The sequence below is a fragment of the Centrocercus urophasianus genome, unplaced genomic scaffold, assembly GCF_019232065.1.
Source record: "Centrocercus urophasianus isolate 14NV4802_14NV808 unplaced genomic scaffold, USGS_Curo_1.0 seq_11, whole genome shotgun sequence".
Taxonomy (NCBI): domain Eukaryota; kingdom Metazoa; phylum Chordata; class Aves; order Galliformes; family Phasianidae; genus Centrocercus; species Centrocercus urophasianus.
In genome coordinates this window covers 12,498,956-12,518,033 of record NW_024884253.1, presented here as the reverse complement: position 1 = coordinate 12,518,033, position 19,078 = coordinate 12,498,956, and the positions used below count along the sequence as shown (strand labels likewise).

Sequence of the window (19,078 nt, the reverse complement as noted above, 5' to 3'; positions counted from 1 at the left end):
GTGACAGCTCTGGGGGGCACCACAGGGCAGTTCCTGTCAGTAGTATGAGGTAGCTTCAGACAGAGGCAGAGAATGCTATGATTAAAGGTGTGATAAGGATTTATTCTCACAAACTGGAACAGGTCTGGCTAATGCTTCCACTTCCTATCTAAAAGCACAGGCAGGAAATGCTCAGCACCACTCAAGGACCCAGTCCAGCTCTGGCCAAAAGCCCTTCTGCTTCCTCCAAGTCTGTTTTGCTGGCACAATTCAGGCACAATTCACCTCATGGTCTGAGGTGGCCCTGCCCTTCTGTAGAGACAGCCTTGATATCACGTCATTTTGGTCTTGTCACTAAAATTTTGGTTACGTGATCCCACCAGCCTAAAGTTCTCTCATTTATTTCCCTCAGCACAGCCCCAAAGGGTTTGCCAGGAGCTTGCCCTTCATACTGAGAACCCTGACATACTTCTTGCTTCCCTTCAAAACTCGTACATTTTAGAATCGTGCAGCAAACTGACTCTGAATGAAGAAACTTCTCTATGTATCTGTTCAAATTAAAGATCCAGCCCTGATGGTCTTTACTGCTATTTCTGGCCTAGTGAGTTAACAGAGTCACAAATTCCATTTCAAGAACGTATTTTCCTCTTTTCCAATGTACAATCCTCAAAGTGTATGCGGAATTAACTCTTCCTAGTCATTCAGATTCTAAATTTTCTAAAGGGGTTTCGACTAAGGGCCTCATTTATGCCACAGAACTGCAGCATTCTTATTAAGGCTGGAAAGGACAAATGATTTGCACTAACAAGAGTCACTGAATTTGCACTAAGTAACATTAGGTGCCTAAATGAGGAATTCAAAATATTCTTAACTGCATTCTCATGCTGTCTTTGAATCCATTGTTACACAGCTGTACTGAGACAGGCTAAAGAATGAAATGTACACAGTATGGATTTTCCCCACCGCTTCTGGCTGCTCTTGACTAAGCCCAATAACTTCTCTCTTCTGTTTGTTGGTTTTTTTTCTTTACTCTTGTAGAATCCACTTTTCTTTTGGCACTTTCGATGAACGGCCTCTTTCATTGTAAGAAATTCCTTATTGCTCACTGAAGTTTACTGATGATCTATAGCTCATTTTTCTTAAATGACTAGATCTGTTCCATGCAGTCTGTTTAACAAGAGGGTGCAGCACATTTTTTGAATGTGAATGGCTTTCCATCTATGAAAAATGCACCCACCCTTGGTAAATCTACGTCTATTACACTAGTAATAAGGAAGTCTTGATAAACACATCAACTGTTGATGCGAACAGTCAGTTTTTCTTCAATGGCTTTTATTCTGTAGTAGATACTACAGCATCTCACAGAGTCCAAGGCACTCCATTTGCAGAACACAACTGTCTGCAATATGAAGCACAAAGACTACAAAGACAAGAATAAACCCATGTTTTGTGCAGACATGCACGGAAACCCAAGGCAGTACCTAACTCAGATGAAGATCTGACACTGTGAAAATGATCAGGGACAGCAACCAGACAAGCTGGTCATGCCTTTTCTATTTTTGCTTACAGGCAAAAATTTTCTATTTTTGTTTTCAGGCACTGAATGGTTAGATGAACCATTTCAAGGCTGATCAACTGCCTCTGTAACAGGCAGAAGTAGGAACGACAACAATGTGTGTTTTTCTTACTTGGCAATTTACATTGGAAATCACAGACAAGAGGCAAGTGAAAGGATTAGCTGCCTTTCACTTGCCTCTTGTGAAGGCAAGTTTCCTGGGTTAAAAGAATTCAATTTCATTAATCCAGACATAAGAGCATGGTGTTTTGTGGGGGAAAATGGAGGTACTTCCTTCCTGAAGAGCCCACTGCCATGAGAAACAAGTCAATTCAACACAGCTGCAGAGAGAAACTGATTCAAATTTTCATTATAGCATCATTCGATTAAAAAATTATTTCACTTTAAAGGTCCAGACTGAGAGGAACAAAAACATACCTGAACAGTATGTATGAGACTGTGCTAAGCTTTAACTCTGGAAGTACAAATAGCTGCCAAGCAAAATACTATTAATCTAAATGAGTGTAACAAATAAACATGTTAATAGGATTAATATATCAGTGTCACCAAAACTATCAGTCTTTGCATTTCATTTTTTTTGCTTGCATTTTTAATAGAAAAGCACATCAGACTTGTCTTTCCAGAAATACAAATTATACAGCTGCAATAATCTGTCAATTGCAGGCTGAACCTCATGTATGCAGAAACTCCTTCATTTCATAAATAATTATGGCTAAAGATCTCCCAGTCAAACCGAAGCTATAAATGCAATTAGTATCTCAGTATTTTACCAAAACATCTCATACATCATTTTCAACACAGAGCTGTATTAGACACTGCTACTATTGTTTGACATTTGCAATCCTATCAGTATAGCGACCTGCCGTAATTCATTGCCACAAGACAAGTAAGCAGCTGGGTGCAAAATTCAGCAGGACAAAGTAAAGGAGGAACATTCAAATAAGGGGCAATTAAACACAAACATCACCTCTTAATCAAGAAATCCCAAACCACAAATTGCATGAGTCTGAAAGAGTGTTTTGGAAAAATATCACTGTATTTCCACCTTTCTCTTACATCTCCTCTGTGTATCAACCCCTTGCTATAGACAGCATATGGGGCATTTTAGGAATTTTTCTTGGATCATTTCTTTCTCAGACCCAGCACAGCCATTAGTATGTTGCTAAGTGCATTTCAAGACTCCAATATCATCCTTCTTCATAGAACTGCTATAGATCCCTTGAAAATGCTTAGGTAACAGAAGATTGTCTTCTATTCAGACAGAGAGCAGCTAACACAAGTGACTATTATGGGTTTCAATATATAACCTGAAAATCAGAAGTTATCCTTGAACCTAAGCCAAGCATCAAAATAAAGGCAAGCTATTTTTCAGAAGTTTTGCAAAAAAGGCAGGGAAGGCGGTGGAAGATAATCAAGTATTTTTTATAGTTTTACTGCAGTGACATGGCACAAACAGAATGAAAAGCTTCCTGTCCCTCAGCCCATGGAATAAGTCAGAGGGGAAGTTCACTAAGTTGTCCAGTCTCCTAGCGTAAGACATGCTAAAGAACATCCCCCCAGTTGTGCTTGGATAACGAGCTAGGTCACCTGTTATAGCAGATTTGTGGTGCAGAACAGATGGTGCTGAACACCTGACATCCACATGAAGCACGATTCAGTGGGGGTTGTTTGGGACTAACTTTAGGCTGCTACCATGCAGTTACAGTGCATCTGGTGTGTCTCCAGAGTCCATCTCTCTGGATTTGCTTTCATCAATCCAGGTTATTTTTGTAAATCCACCTTGTGCACTCTAAGTCTGCTCTGCTGTGCAAACTAAACTACAGCAAATAAGGATGATCAGGAGAGGCCATTCAAAGACTTTCTGGACCAAATTAAAATGCTAATGAAATGTATTTATGTCATTCCTGCCATTTCTCCTCCTAAGCCACGCTAAGACCAAGTTGAAAGCCAATCCTCTGTCATGTAAAGCCTCTGATTGAACTAGATACCCATATATAAAGACACACTAAGTATTAAACTCCTGAATCTCTGCTGTAAAGAAACAGCAGTGCTGGAGTACTTGTAAATGTGTCGATCAGAACTTACTAATCCTGAACTGTCAATCTTCCTGAGAGCTGCAATGAAAGCAAGATTTCTCCTAAAATCATGTTGTCACTGACCTGCTTGCACTAGTTGGAGAAAAAGGCATGTTCTAGCTTGAAAGAAGTGAGAAACTGGAAGTCTGGCCTCAGTTTACCTTTTAAACTCTTAAGAAACTGAAGCTGGAGTCTATCAAAAATACCCTTGGCTATAATTATGGATTTGTCATTCAGTACATTGCACAAAATTCTGTTCATTCTTGTTTAGAAGAAGTTAATGCAAATAAGAAGAAATGTCAGGAGAGATGAGAAGGAAATGGAGAGCACTGCCATTAAGATGTTAACTGTTCAATAGCTTGGCAAGTTAAAACAGTACCTATAGATTCAGTACAGACAGGGAATACAGGGCAAGAGAAGGATTTTCTCAGTTAAAGAATGATGTTGGCAAATGAAAAGGGGATTCTCTTGTCAGAGAAAGTCCAGGAACAGCCTTTTACTGAGAAGCAGGTGCAAGAAACCCAAGTAGTTTAAGTATAGGTCTTGCATTTCTGAAAGCTGCTCAGTTTCCTGGAAGAGCTGAGAGATGGATGCAATTGACATAGGCAGTCTCTTTCAATTTTAAAACATAAGCATTTCCTTTCTATCCCAACACTCAGTACCTTGTTCATCTCAACAAATTAACTGTTAGACTGATTCAGAAAGTCCTGAATTGCAAAGGATTTTCCTATGCTAGCAAAGCGCAAGGTTCAGTTTAAGAAAACAATCCCCAGTTCGTTCATTTATTTTGTTCTGCAAATACGAAGTGCAATCAGTAACAAAATTATTGCTAAAACAACAGAAAAAAAATCTAGTATCATTGACTACAGCTATCAGCCTATTGGGTGAAGTTCATCTCAGCTGGACACCACGAGCCCAGTTCTGTAAAGACTGAAAAACCCAGTCCTCCATCATCTCCGTAAGGCAAATCCTGAGCACCTCTTAGGATGGCCATCTCCATGCAAGTAGTTGGGACAAACTGTGAATACCAAAACACAGTCCTGGTGTAAATCAGTGTCATGCAAGCATATGCTGAGACAACTGAAGGCAGGACTTGCTGATAACCATATTGGAGTCTTTAGCTTAGAGGATGATATCAAAATTGGACTCATGTTTTAAAATATTCTAATAGCTCTGGGTTTATGTATTGGTACTTACAATGTTTTAGCCAAAATGAGTTACTCAAGGCCAAACAACATTTCTTTGATTCTGTCACTCCATACATTAGGCCTAAAGCCATATTTTTCCATACTATCTTCAGTCAGCATACACAAAACACTCAATCCTCACATAAAAAGATTGTGCTTTCCATTTCTTTGCGCCCTTCGAAGATGCTTTTGAAAGAGAAATAATGTGATTGTAAAAGGGCATGAAAACAGCACACACCCTTTTCTTTCATCTTTAAATGTAAGGCAAAGAGCTGCTTGTCTTTTCTTGTTGAATTAAAATGAACTGGAAGACAAAGCCCATAAAGCAATAATCTTTCAAGCATCATCCCCTTAAATCACTGCTTTGTGAAGGAAAGTGTTTTTTCAACATATGAAAATATTATTATATAGTTTGGTGCTGTGGTTTGGGGTTGTAGACCAAAGGAGAATGTTTAATTTTCTGAGAAAGATAAATCTGTTTCTGTTTTGCATTCTGCAACTATTCTGAAACATATTTTCCTGCTTGATAAATAACTGTTCAAGGCATTTGTCAGATTGCTCCTAGTGTTTGCGTTGGGTTGAAAGTAAAAGCTCTCCTACTTTGATCTTTACACAAGGTATTGGCACAAAGCTAGGGCAGGAGGCCCTCTGTCCTTAGAGCAGAATGCCTCATGCCCAGAACCCAGGGAAATCCTACTGACAAAATATGGAACTGAATGGCATTAAAGAGGTTCGCCTAACTAATAGCTTATAGAATCATAGGATCATTAAGTTTGGAAGTAACCACTGCAGACCCAGTACAAGACACTTTGTGCTGAGTCTGATAGATGGCCATCTACTGCAAATAGCCAATGTTAATATTGTTTTTTTCATCTAGGGAAAAAAGAGCCATGTCCACCTGGCCAGCTGGGAGATATTTCATCCTCATCACCCCTCTGTTTCAGGTGAGAGACCATGCAATCACTAAGTGTAAATTATTTGGGGTGACGGATACGCAGAACTGTTTAGCTCATAATTAGCAGGCTCTCTTAGCACAGACCAGGGGAAATATTTTTTCAGCAGGGCACAGTTTAGCACCAGGCACACAACAATAGCTAAAACAGTTATTTTGGCTGGTTTCAGATCTGCTTATAAAGCTGCTCCACCATTTTGCCAGCTATTTCAATGCAATCCATTCGCTTTGCATATTACAGGACCTACTTTTGAATAGAGGATACTTTGCAGACTGGTGGCCACTGTCTTATTTAAGAAATATAATTAGTGACACTTTCGAGCCGTCTGTATTCAAAACTGGATATCGACCACTATTTCTTCCTCTCCTGGGACTATGATGTTAGCAATTCAAATCTTGTAGAGATTTTCTAACACAGTTGTCACTCACAGAGCAATTTTGGGGTCTAAGCAATTGTTTCATTTCCAGTGGTAGGAAAATGACATTCAACTGAAAAGCAGCTGCATGCCTTCATTTATGACAGTTGCACTTCACTTGACGATTGTGCTGGGAGAAAGTAGGAAAGACTAACTAGCTACTCACTAAAAGATGTATCTTAACCATAAATCCTATTTTTGAACGTAATTCATCAGTGTGACATGAAGACTTGGAGCTAACACAAACTTGAGATGATACCAACATGACTACAGGTTGCACTGAACAGAACTAATAATATCAGTTAGCTAGAAAAACAGTGTGGCTGATACTATGTGCAAACAGGTGTTTTTCCCCCGGAAGACCATCAGTTAGTGAATCTACTAGTATGAAAGTTAACTACCAAAGGAGCAAAATTAAAGTTTCTATGAGATTAGAGAAGTGTGTCTAATTTAAATTCCAACAACTTTTAAAGTTCTTCTGGTAACTTTGGTGCTTTATTTTTATCCAACACACGTGCAGGCAGACAGACAGACAGAAAGAAGGAAAGTCAGACAGAAAGATAACTCCTACCCTCTCAGGCTGCAAAGCCACTGCTGCCTACACACAGCAAACCCAACAGGCAGGCCAGAAAAAGCATGTCACATGCACCCGGAGATCCAAAATAGAGAAAGGTCAAGTTTAAGGGTCAAAATAGTTACGTGACAAGTAACAAGATCCAGCTCTGGGGAATTTCTTTCAATTCAGCCTATTTCATAAGGCTTGTATGTTTGTAAGCTGTTTTAGTGTTCCAACAAACAACACATACATGCATGCATTACCACAGCAGGTCTCCTTGCTGAAACTTTCAACAAAGAGGCCAAGGCTGAAAGTACATCATGTCCAAACCATCCTTTTCAGTGATGGTAACTCCAAAACCAAGGCGTTTAAGCCAAACACACACAACTTTGAACTGCTGCTGTGCCTCCTACAAGTGTTCTTACAGAAGAAGTACTCAAACTATCCTCAGAGCTACGGAACATCCAACAGCACTTAAACTTCACAATAACATAAAATAAATTGCCTTTAAATAGAAAGAAAAAAAGAGTTGAATGATGAAGCTCTCTGATATGCACTCCTGTCACTGTGATATATTTCAGCACAGAGACTCCACTGCCCAAGATTATGCTGAACATCACCCAAAACTATGACTTTAAGAAAGAACATGAATAGGCACATTACATTTAAGTAGAAGCACAGTGCTAATGTGAGCACTTTATGGCAACCACAGATAAGAAGCCGAAATGTCCAAATTAGATTTCTGTGCTTCCTCATAGACAAAGAAGGCGCAATGTTACGCCTTAGATGAAAAAGTTGTCTTGCATTTTAGCTTGCCAACCACGAGCCTGACAATTTTTGCTTCTCTTGCACCATTAATTATTTTGGTTTGTTTCTCAAACAGCTCTTTCAGAAAGTTCTACTGAAAGTAATAAACATGCATTACTCATCAGATCCTGGAAATCTTGGTGCATTTATAAAGAGCTTTCAGAATAACTGGAACTCAGTTCTAGTGTTCCACCACAAAATTAATGTCCCTGTACTCACCAAAACAAACGAGAAACAAGTTATTGTGCAGACACACATAACATCCTACTATGAACAGTACTTCTTAAATGTTTTTATATAAATGTTTTCTTATCCAAAAGGTGAATAGTCTCCAAGCAGATGCTACACAGTATCCGGCTGCATGCAGGTTTTAATTAAACTGGCGTCATATAAAATTCCACACAGCTAAACAGATTAAATGGTCTTTTGAAAGATTTATTGCACTGCTAACATCTCTAAATTTGCATCTGGAAGTATCTTTGTAAATCACCAAGTAAACAAAAACTTATTTAATAAGGGGCTTTACCTGATTTAATAACATAATTTTTTTTCTGTAAAAGTACAGACACAGCTCCCAATTCATCATTTTCTTACACACGAAGCTGGATTTTCTTAGCCAAAATAAGCACACATACTTTTTTTCTGGAGTCACAGCGGTTTTTCAGGGAAAGAAAGCCAGCCCAGCGTGTGAGACACTGCCTTGTGCCACTGTAGGAACGACTACTCAGACAGGCAGGGATGGAGCTTCTGTAAATCGAATACAAACATCCCAGCCTGCTGTTTCTAAAACTCATTCCGACGTACAGTATTTTATATTAGTACAGCACAATGAAGCCTTGCAAAAGGTGAGAGGAAGATAAGAAAGAAGGCAAAAAAAGTAAATCATGCCACTACCTTAAGAAACGGATCAAAATCTCTGCTTCCTTCCTGACGTGAGACGTGTCCAAACCTCACCAGGAAAGCCCAGTGTGATGAAACAAAAAGTGTTCACCAGGAAAATGAAGAAAAGGCAAAAGAAAAAGAAAAACAAAAACAAAGGAAAACACCACCAACAAAAATACAATAGAAAAGCCCTGTGTCTTTTCTGCCTCATCTCTGAAGCTGCAATCCATCTCAAGCCCTATCTACCTCTCTGAAGGGACTTACCACAAGCGTGCAGCACAGGAACTTGTTCATTGTGGTTGGTGGAAGAAACCTCAGCGCGCTGGGAAATCAGGCAGAGCTAGCCAGTGCTCCAGCCTCCTAGCAGCCTGCTGACATCCCCCAACATTAAAGACACGGTATATATATAGTCCCGGTGTAACAGGAAGCTTTGGCTCAGCTTTGATCACTCATTCCCTACTATGACCAAACTTTTCTCTCTCTCCCCTTTTTTTTTTTTTTTTTTTTTTTTTTTTTTAGGAACCTGTAAAATCTGATGATTTAATGGAACTCTTTGAGTGCTGTAACCACAGACTGGAAAATGCAGGAGGGAGTGTCAGGGGCCGGCCAGGGGAGGGTTTAATTGGGCTCTGTCTGTCTGTCTGTCTTTCCCCCCCCTCTCCCCTATGCAGCTGGCTTGGTGGGGAGACACACTTCCAGGACAACATGTCTCAGCAGTCAGGCTTATAGGGGACGTGTTTAGAAATCACTGCCAGCGGGTGAGCTGCAGACCCCACGGCCCCACAGCCAGCCCCCACAGGGAGCCTGGAGCTCACCCAGTGCTGCCATTCTCCACCGAGCCCGCAGGCTCCTTTCTGCCTGGTTGCCCAGGGATTTCCAGGAGCGGGGCTGGCTGGGAAACAAAGGTCGGGAAGGGGGAGGTGGAGGGGAAGGAGAAACCCTGCTGGTTTCCCTTCCCTGCCGACGTGGGAACGCCAGCAGCAGCTCCGCTGCCTGGCCAAGTGCCCATGCCACCCTTTGGGCAAAGGGCCCCGTGCTTCTTCCTTCTTCCCCATGCGGTGTTTTTAATCAGAAAAGAGCTTTTTTTTTTTTTTTTTTTTTTTTTCTTTTTTCCTGCAGATCAAACACTGGTGATTTTGCATTCCTTTTCCTTGGTAGGCCCTCAGGTACCAGCCTGGACTCTGGGGGGGCTCTGACCCGCTGGCCTTCTCTAGGCTGGTACCCCAGGAAAGTCAGCCAGGATGTGACTTTCCTCTCAGAGGTCTGAACAAAGTATTCCTTTTCCTAACCTGCAGATACCCAGAAAGTGATTATCGTCCATATTTCAGACTCTGTGGGATCCCGGGGCAGAAGCCAAACCTAGTCGTGCATCCAGTTTTCACAGATGGTTTTCTGCCCTTTTTCGTAGGCCAGACCGAAAACCTCAGCTCTGGATATTCCAGCTCTCCAGCACTTGAAATCTGGGGCCCACACTGCCTCTGAATTGTGCAGTTTTGCCCCTCTGAGTCACAAGGCTGTGTGGGATTGGCAAGAGGAAGGTGGAAAAAGCCTGCACGTTGTTTTACAAAATCCAGCTATGCTAAGTCAGGAAGCCATAGTCTTCAAGGACAGCCCAGCACATTCCTCCTTATACATCTGTAATGGTCTGAACACCCATCAAGCATAACCTGAGACTGAAACAGATGCTGATTGTACTCGTCAACATGATAAAAATTCAAGACACTTGAATTAGTGATGAGTCCTTTCTAAGAGGCAATGTGAAAATTGGCATGGAAATCCAGCTACCCAGAGGCGTATTGCTGACATCTGTCAGGTAGTTGTTATCACTTCATTACTTAAATGGATGCTCTAGATGTTCCTGTAACCTTTTCAGAGACTTCTAGTACTTTGATATCTACTCTTAGGCATGTTAGTGGACATGCTGCCTAGATAAAGACACAGCTGTGCTGATAGTCTGGATCTACCCTGATATTTTCTCTGTGGTGTGAAGAGAAGGACCATTTTCTAAATGTCCATCGTTGACCACATACAAGTAGCTGTACTGAGTGCATTATTTTCCATACAGGGGCCAACTTAAAGTATTACAAAGAATGCTACAACAGCTCCATCAGCCAGAAGTTATTTAAGCCAAATTAATGTTGTCATCAAGATCTGGGACACAATAATGCAGTCTTCTGACTGGCAATACCCAGCACCAGAGTCAACTTCTGACCTTGGGGGGTAGGTGATACCAGTTGCTCCCCACTCAGATATCAGAGAAGGAAAAGCAGGAAATCCATAGCAAGCTCCTACAGATAATCAAACACTGTAAGCTAGTTTCAGTGGGCTTTGAGTTAGGCTTGTCATCTCATTGCTGGTGCCCGCCATAAATATACAACAGCTGGATCTCTGGAGAAATAAAAATGCAGCTCATAAGCCTGTGCTTCTGCCAGTTAATGTTTATAGGGAATACTGTTCACAGAAGACATTTCTAGAGATCCAGTTTTTCTTTTTATGCTGTGAAACAACTGAAAAAATTAAAAAGGCAGTCAAGTAGCTTAGCTCAAAGTGTGACTATCATTAAGAAGTGGCATCTTCAACAGGTCTGCTTTTTTTTTTCTTTTGTATATTTGCATTCAGAGTATGAGAATAAGGCAGATCTTCCCTGAGCTCATTCACCTTAATGGAGGTGAAGTTACCTGTTTTGGTGAGGACAGCAGCTCTGGGCAGATGCTAAGGAGACCGTCATCTTTAAATACACGAATAGGAAAGTTTCAGCTTTCTAATCCCACTGGGATCTGTGGAGCTGGCTGTGAATGGTACAAGGGAACTGTATAGCTGTACTTAGCATGTTTGATCTGAAGATCACAAATAGACAATAAATACAGAATCCCACAATGCCATTTTTAGTGTCACTTTCCAGAGAAGAACTATGCTTTAACAAGGTTTAAACTGCAGTTTGAATGTTTTCACAAGAGCTTTACAGTGTTGCCACTTTGCCTTGGGGAATTAGCTAAGATGTGTTTTGCACAGAACAGAATCATAGGACGAGGCAGCAAACCCTGTAATAAACACTTGTCCATGCTATGACCGAGTTGTTCTCGGCAGTGTTTAAAAGAACCACGTTTGTGACAATATGCCATACGGCAGGGAAGAGACACTGCCTGGAATTATTTTATAAAAGTTAACTTCCTTTAATTATTCATTATCCATAAGATAATTTACAAGATGCAATAAGAAAAGGAACTTAAATAGCAGGATTTCTTCTTTTTACTGACATACCTAATATAGCAACTATAGGCATTAAGTAGTCTGTGCCACATTACAGGAATATGAGTAGTCTGTTTTAAATGTAATTAGTAATGGAGAAAAATGACTGCTATTATTGGGCAGACTGAAAGTTGCTGATACCACTCTGCCTTCAATCTGTACTGATGTGCTTTTGGTAAGACATCAGCTTATTGATTCAGTAGTAGTCATATTTCCAGACACGTATTTATCTTTCCCTGTTTTTTATCCTGTCTATTTGTAATGCTGTCCTGGATGTTATGATTGTTATAAATCTATTTTTATTCTCATGCATCATTATAATCACCAGGTCTATAAATGGCTTTGCTCTTTAAGCCAGTCTGCTATCTGGAAAAACTCACAAGTCCAAACCAATGAGTTGGTGCTGGCAGGTGAATGCTGCATAGCTTAGTCATCTCCGTATATCAGTGTGATGTTTATTGAACCCAAGCAACAAACAGTGGGAAGATTGTGGCTTCAGGCTTGGGACTCAAGAGTTCACCACATATTGCATTTAGAGAACACTCAGAGCTTCGTCATTAACAGATTTCAGACAAACTAAGGGGAAGAGAGATCTCAAGAAGATCGATTGCTTGTGAAAACAAACATTTTAGTAGCTGCAAAAGGAAAAAATTTGCCATTCTACCATGTTGTTACAGCAGTCCCTTAGAAATTAATCTCCCTCTTTAAATTTAAGACCAATGATCTGAAGCATTGTAGGAAAACCTGGAAAATGGAGGCTTAGAGAAACCTGATAATCTGCAAACAAGAAAGTGGGGTAGTTAGTTAACAGGAAAACATGTTTCAGATTTTGCTCTAGTAGGTGAAGCACCCCTGCAAACATTTCCCCATCCGTGTTCTCTCATATAACTCAGGAGCCGAAGAAAAGACTGTGCCAACATAGACTGAAGGAAGAGAAAAGGTATTTAGCTCATAATGTTGTCAAAAGAAAACTCACACCTAGGTGGTTATCTTTGTTTTAACTGTGGCTTATTTTATTTTGCAAACAAATCTGCCTTTATTTTTATTTTTTTTTCGCACTGAGATCTTAGCTCCTTTTATGAATCTGAGCCCGTTATGAGGTGTTAATATGCCCAAAGGAGAACTTCATTTGTCAAATATGTATCCAGAGAAGGAAGGTAGATCTCATCCTGTCAAAACACATTTTTATTTGCATTATAGGATTTGAATGTTGCAATGGAGGAACTGAAAAATTAATCACAGAATGTACATATAGTTACATAAGGATTTAAGTACAAAAATGTCATCCAAATTCATACTAAAGAAGGATACCTGTTTTTTGCCATTCTAGGCTTGCCTATCTAGTGAATTAAGCCAGCTTGTGAATCTCAAGAGTGCTGGTTACCTCTGTGGTCACCCTCAGCTTGCATATAACATTACATGCTCAATTTCCCATTCAAAGTGGATTCACACCACGTCACCAATCCAGATTTGTAAATTTTTCAGGTTGCATAAGCAGCCTGAAACAGGTAGGATCACACTTCTTACTTTCACATGGCTGTAGATGAGAGTATGCCCTGTAACTCTGAATGGGAACCACCAAACTGCTGCACTGGAAATATGCCTCGCATTATCCTTCACTGTCACTCCCACCTACAGGCAAACAATGGTGAGCAACGGGGTGCTGGAAAGCTGTGAACTGAGAAATGGCAATTTTATTTATTAATTCCTGCAGTGGCTTTTTTGGCCTTTAATTTCTTCCTAACTCGATCTCTGTGGCACCAGGAAGCTTCATGCAATGATTCAGATCTTTCAAGCAGAAGAAAATTTAATGCCTTCTGAAAAATTTGGTCATAACACCCAACCATTTGATAAGAAGGAATTCATTGTTCCCAGAATCAACATTTCCAGTTAACACCAGTACTCCAAAGGAGACAGCACATACTTTACGGAAAGCTAAGGAAATTGGAACCGAAACAAGACAAGCTGTAGCCAGTAAGATTTTCTGGCTAACAGGTTTTTCTTTTTTGTCTCTACTAATTTGCTTTCTACTCTGTAATTGAAGGTCACTGGTTAAGGAAAATGGTCCCGTTAGCTCATGAGGAGCGACTGTAATTTCATTGCTTTCAGTCTGACTTCACTGTGTATACTTGGGTGCACTAATTTTCCATCCTGCTGGTTTTCCACATACACAAGGATGTCAGGCCAGCAATGATGCCACGCTCGGCCGTCAGTGAATTTTGCGTGGACGTTTGATTATTTTTGCTCCAGGCTCTGAGTCTCCTAGATGCTGGGTTCACTCAGCTGTGAACCAACTATCCAATTGTACAGCTTGATGGATGGCTTGCATCATTTACATCCAAATGCCTCCACCACCTGTGGATTGCTGTGCTCTTTCCTTCCAACCAGGAAGGTGGATGAAGGCAGTTGTCATCGATGAGAGATTGGCTGCTCCTTGGCGCAGGAGCTTGGTTGCTTATTATGGCACTAAACCTAGCAGGGTAGCAGGAACTTCAAGTGCTGAGGCATCTGAAGTACAGACAAGACAGAAGACTGGAATATCAGGTGAAGACTTTTACTGAGGTTTGACAGAAAAAGCACCGTGAGAGAGTGCAGCCATTCAATGAAATGGAATAAGAATATTAGGTGTAAAAGTCGTATTTTCCAGCTGCAAATACCAGAAAATCTGTGTGTCAGTCTTGTGAGGTATGTAGATAACATTACAAATCCAGTAATTCAGACACACAGTCTGTTCTGTTTTCCCTTAATTATGAAAGGCCCTAACAATACCATACTCCTTTCCTCCTTCCACGGAATTTGTGCAGAATTACCAACAGAAAGCCCCACTTATGACTACATACAGAAAGAATCACAATAAAGAAAGAAAATCAATAATGAAGACTCAATGTTTGCTCCTCAAAAGAGCTATCAGAATTTATTTGTAGTTCCTGCTTTGATGTAAGCTCTACAGCTTCTGGTTTCATAAGAATTGCCATGGTGTAAGGCAAGTAAAAAGGAGAGACCTCTGAGAAGTAACACAAAAGGAATATGCAATTTATGGAAGATGGCACGTCAATCGGAAAGCTTGCCATCTCCCTTCAGAAATAGCACAGCTCATGTAGTAAATGGTCTAAAGCACCTTTTAGGTACTTTTGCTTGTGGCCAGACTTCAAGCATAATGAAGCTTTTGTCCTTTTCTTGGCAGAGAAGCTTCAAAACCAGAAAATGCAGGGGAGAGAAAATGGAAGGAATTTCAGCCTCCTCAGAAGATTCCTTACAGCCAGCGTAGACGGTGCTACATCCTCCCTGGATGCTCCAGCACATTCCTTTGTTCCCTCTGACCACAGAGTTTCTTTTGTTTAGACCATCAGTGACCTGCAAAGTATTTTTTACCTACAAGTCAATGTGGACTGCATTGAACAGTCCTTGTCTCCCAGCACCAAAGTTTCCCTGGATTTAATATTTGTATCATGTGCTGCTTCTCTACTCACTGTGTTAACAGAACTATTAATTATTGTTATTAATTTCTGTTCTTCAATACTGACAAGTGAGCAAAATTAAGCTTTGATGGAAGTGAAGCTAACTGTCAACTTCATGCATATTTAATCCCCTGCCAACACATGCACAGCAGGGTGGCATAGCCTGAGAGCAACAGCACCAGTGCATTCCAGTGCATCAGCCAACATGGACCAGGGCTTCAGACAAGAGTTTTTAAGGAGGCTGTCCAGAGACAAGTGACTGTTGGCCACAGGGGAATGCTGTTGATTTAAAGATTTTGTATCTACCACACGGTGCCGCAGTTAGTACCGCCAGTGTGCTGTGTTTCAGGGGATGTGAATTTCAATTGACATTTCTCTGCGTAAGATGTACCTCTTCCTCAAACTCACCTTTATTCATCCTTGAACAAATTCTCATCTTCCCTCAGTGCTTTCTTCTAAGCTTATCTGCTCCCAGTGCTTGGGGGCTTTCACCTTTGATTCTCCTCCCAGGCTTCTAGCCTCCACTCTTCTTTTTGTATGGGGATCTTCATACATTCTTCTGGTCTGCTATCAGAGTGGGTAATCCAGCGATGTATTGTGAAACAACTTTGCATCTTAGCACATTCCTTTTGAATCAGGATTCAAGAATATCACTAGTAAAACAAATATCAAGGAAGCAGTCCGTAGTTCATGGTGGTGGGCCATGAGCCACACTTGTCTCAGTGATTGATAGATCAAAGACTGCTTCCTCATGCCTGCAAGTAAGAGGCACTTTTATTTATTTTCTTAATCGAGAGAACTTGTTTGATAAAGCCATGTATTGCAGACTATCCTATCCACTTGATCTTTCATGGAATTGTTTTGTACATGTTTCTGCAGCTGTGATTTTAAATCTAGGAGCCAGGAGCATGGCTCGTTGGCTGGGTCTGCTCTTGGGCTGGCTCTGAGTCAAGAGTCTTGAGAACTGAAAAGTGAAAAGATGGGAGGGAGGTCATTGTTCACCCTATCAAAAAGGATCAACATAGCAGAGACAAACAGACTTCTTCCTGTGTTTCAGCAGATTTTGCAAACAAGAAAGAGTAATAATCATTTTAAAGTGCCCTCTCAGTTAAAGAATTGAGTGCTGCTTCTTTAAATGGTTGATGTGGGCCGCACGAGGAAAGCTAACAGTACTCTGATTTGTTGTGAGAACTTCTGCCTAAAATGTAAAAGCATTTCTTATCAGAGAAAGCCTTTCCCTTCTGCTTCTGCATTCCTTTTTTCATATCGCTATAAAAAGGCTAACATTGAATGTCGATGAAAATGAAAGCAATGTAGAAATACACAGAAATGGCTGCTCTATTTTTTGCCCCCCTGCGAATTCTTTTAAATAATTTTGATCTGCATCCAGAGCAGTTTATGGAGGCACAAAACAGTGCATGTGGAACAGCAGGCAAGAATGTGGAGTGAATACTAATGCGCTTGAGCACCCACCCCCAAGCTCTCCAAGCTTTTTGCAGCATAACTAGCAGTTCCTGTTGGGCTTGCTTATATCTTCATGGAGAAAAGTCCTTTAGCATTTAGTAGAAAATTATTATTTTTTCATACACATTTTGAGCTGTTAGAATTTAATGTAAAATTCTCTCCTTGCCATACAATAGTTTAAGAAAAAGAAAAACAAAACAAAAGAAACAACTATAAAGAATAAATTCTAAAGGCTGTTTAGGGCAGATTTTGCAGAAGAAAAATACATCCTCATAGGACATGCCTGAATACCTCTTGTTAAATATAATGGGATTATTTTTTCACACTGTTAGCATTTAAAGCTAAGTGGATTATAGTAGGTAAGTTTACCGTGGTAAATTTTGGCTTTTTCTTGCAGCAGAAGAGAAAGGGCCCCTCTCTGAAAAACGGAAGAAAATTGAGAAAATAAAAAACCTGAATTTTTATTTTTCCCTATGATAATACTGTTCTGGAAGCCCAAATACATCTTACACAAAGTGCCACAAAGGGCCTTTCTTTATTTTTCTAATTTTAGAGACATAATTGTGGTCCTGTAACACAAAGATGCTGCTGGGTTACACAGAACACAGTTTGGGGCCGAACTGGTATCAAAACATTTCATTTCAGTAAAAAAAGGGATCATATGATCTGTGGATTGTGATAGCAGAAGACTGCAATCAGTGACATCCCCTTTTCTTCTCCCTCAACCTCTTATTTCTCATGAAACATCGACACATTTTTCCACTCGTTTCACCCCTGAAATGCTGTTACACATTAAGCCAGATAGAAGATACACTTAGGCAGCAACACAACAGTAAAGATGTAAAATTTCGGTAGAAGTGCACGTTGGATGCCTCTCTTCTGCATAGATTTCGTCAACTCTGAGGACAAAGCAGTCGCTGTTCCTGCTCACAAGCAGAGCTTGAAATTGCACAGAGATGAAAAGCATCACAGTTCCATAACTAAATGCTGCATATTTACAATTTATAAACCTTGCATGTGGGTGGCTTGGGCTGTAAGCAAATGTTTTCTTGCATTGAACGGCCGGCCTCGTGCTTCTGGGGCCTGGAGCTGTTTGGGAACTGGAAACATGGACGTAAAAGGAGAAGGAAGAATCTGCACATTACTTCCCCAAGGCCGCTTCTCCACAAAAGGATGGGTGGCCCAGTGTACTGCTCTTGAAAGAGCTGACTTCAGATCTCTGCTGTGGCTCCACCTCTCTGCACACTCCCAGCAAGACATTTCAAGTGATGTCCAAGTTATTTTGGTTCAATGAGCAGAGATGGGATCTGAGCTTCTTGCAAGATCAAGCCTGACGTCTATTTTTGTATTTTTGACTTCTTTTTTGTATTCTTTTAATTTTTATTGTTAAGTCTGGGTAAAATACCATAAGCTGGGATTGTTAACAGATGAATACTTTGAACTGGATGCAGTGAGAAGAGTTGTATAATTACCTTGGGGAGGTAACGAAGAAATGGTGCTGACAGGCCTTGGCATTTACTGCGCTGACTGTGACAATGGAAAGATTTATTCAAAACTACTGTGTCAATTAAAGACTGTACTCTGTTTCACTGCAGTATGCTCCTTGGTGTTTTGCTTTGTAGCTTCTTTAGCAAAATAAGTTCCCTGTTGAATATATCAGCTGACTGTAAAATGAGTCAAAATCTATGGACTGCACAGAAAGCAGAAAAGCAAATCTAAGCCAAGCATTCTGTACAGAGAGATGAAGAAGATTCATCAGCCACCCTGTCAGCAGCAAAGCCAGTGATGGTTATCTCCCCATCTCTTCTCCCCTGCCACTGGGTGGGGACTGAGTTCATCCAGAGAGGGGAGGGAATCTGGTTGTTCGAAGCAGAACCCAGTGCAAGGGCCTCTGCACGCTCTTCAGTGGATTTCCACTGCCCTGCAGTGGTTTTGTCCTCTCCATTAGTCCCCACATTTTTCAAGCAGCCCTGAAGCGTATCCCCTCACTCCTCCCAACTTTACCTTGTCTTCCTTCCAAAAAGGAAGAAACACGAAGCTGTGCTGTTGCTTAATGCTATTTCCTCCTCCATTTTGCTTGCATGTTATATAACTTCTTTTGGGACCTCTCTTGACTATTTCTATTTTATACTTCTGTTTTATACTACTCACAACAGGGCTGCGGCTCATTGAATACCACCCAAATAAATACCATGGTCAAGCACGCAGCAGCAGCACCCCACATGTCAATTAAGAGTGGCAGGCAAAATCTTCAGCATCAAAACTTAATTGAAACTCTAATAACGTGGTGGTCCCCCAGACACCAGTAAGTTTCACTGTATCTAAAGCCCTGTTTCCCAGCTCAGCTCCAAGTGTACGAGTAGGCCCTCTGACTTGGATAAACATACTCATGGCATGAAGCACCTTTCTGAACGGAGGCTTCAGCATTAAATTGAAAAACGGAAAAAGCCCTTAAGATCCAGTGAAAAAGCACTAAT

The 19,078-nt window shown here is 40.7% G+C and overlaps 1 protein-coding gene across 10 annotated transcripts in view; it reads right to left on the bottom strand.

The window, feature by feature from the left end:
• The window catches only part of TNFRSF11B (TNF receptor superfamily member 11b), a 100,644-nt gene that overhangs the window by 8,780 nt on the left and 72,786 nt on the right, over window positions 1-19,078 (bottom strand). Inside the window, exon 1 of one of the 10 annotated variants that reach the window (XM_042809127.1) lies at window positions 8,695-8,988. The exons of the other annotated variants lie outside the window; for them this stretch is intronic. Coding sequence (XP_042665061.1) covers window positions 8,695-8,724 — 30 coding nt within the window. The 5' untranslated portion in view covers window positions 8,725-8,988. Of the gene's footprint in view, window positions 1-8,694; window positions 8,989-19,078 lie in introns of those variants that run through there. 10 annotated transcript variants of the gene reach the window in all.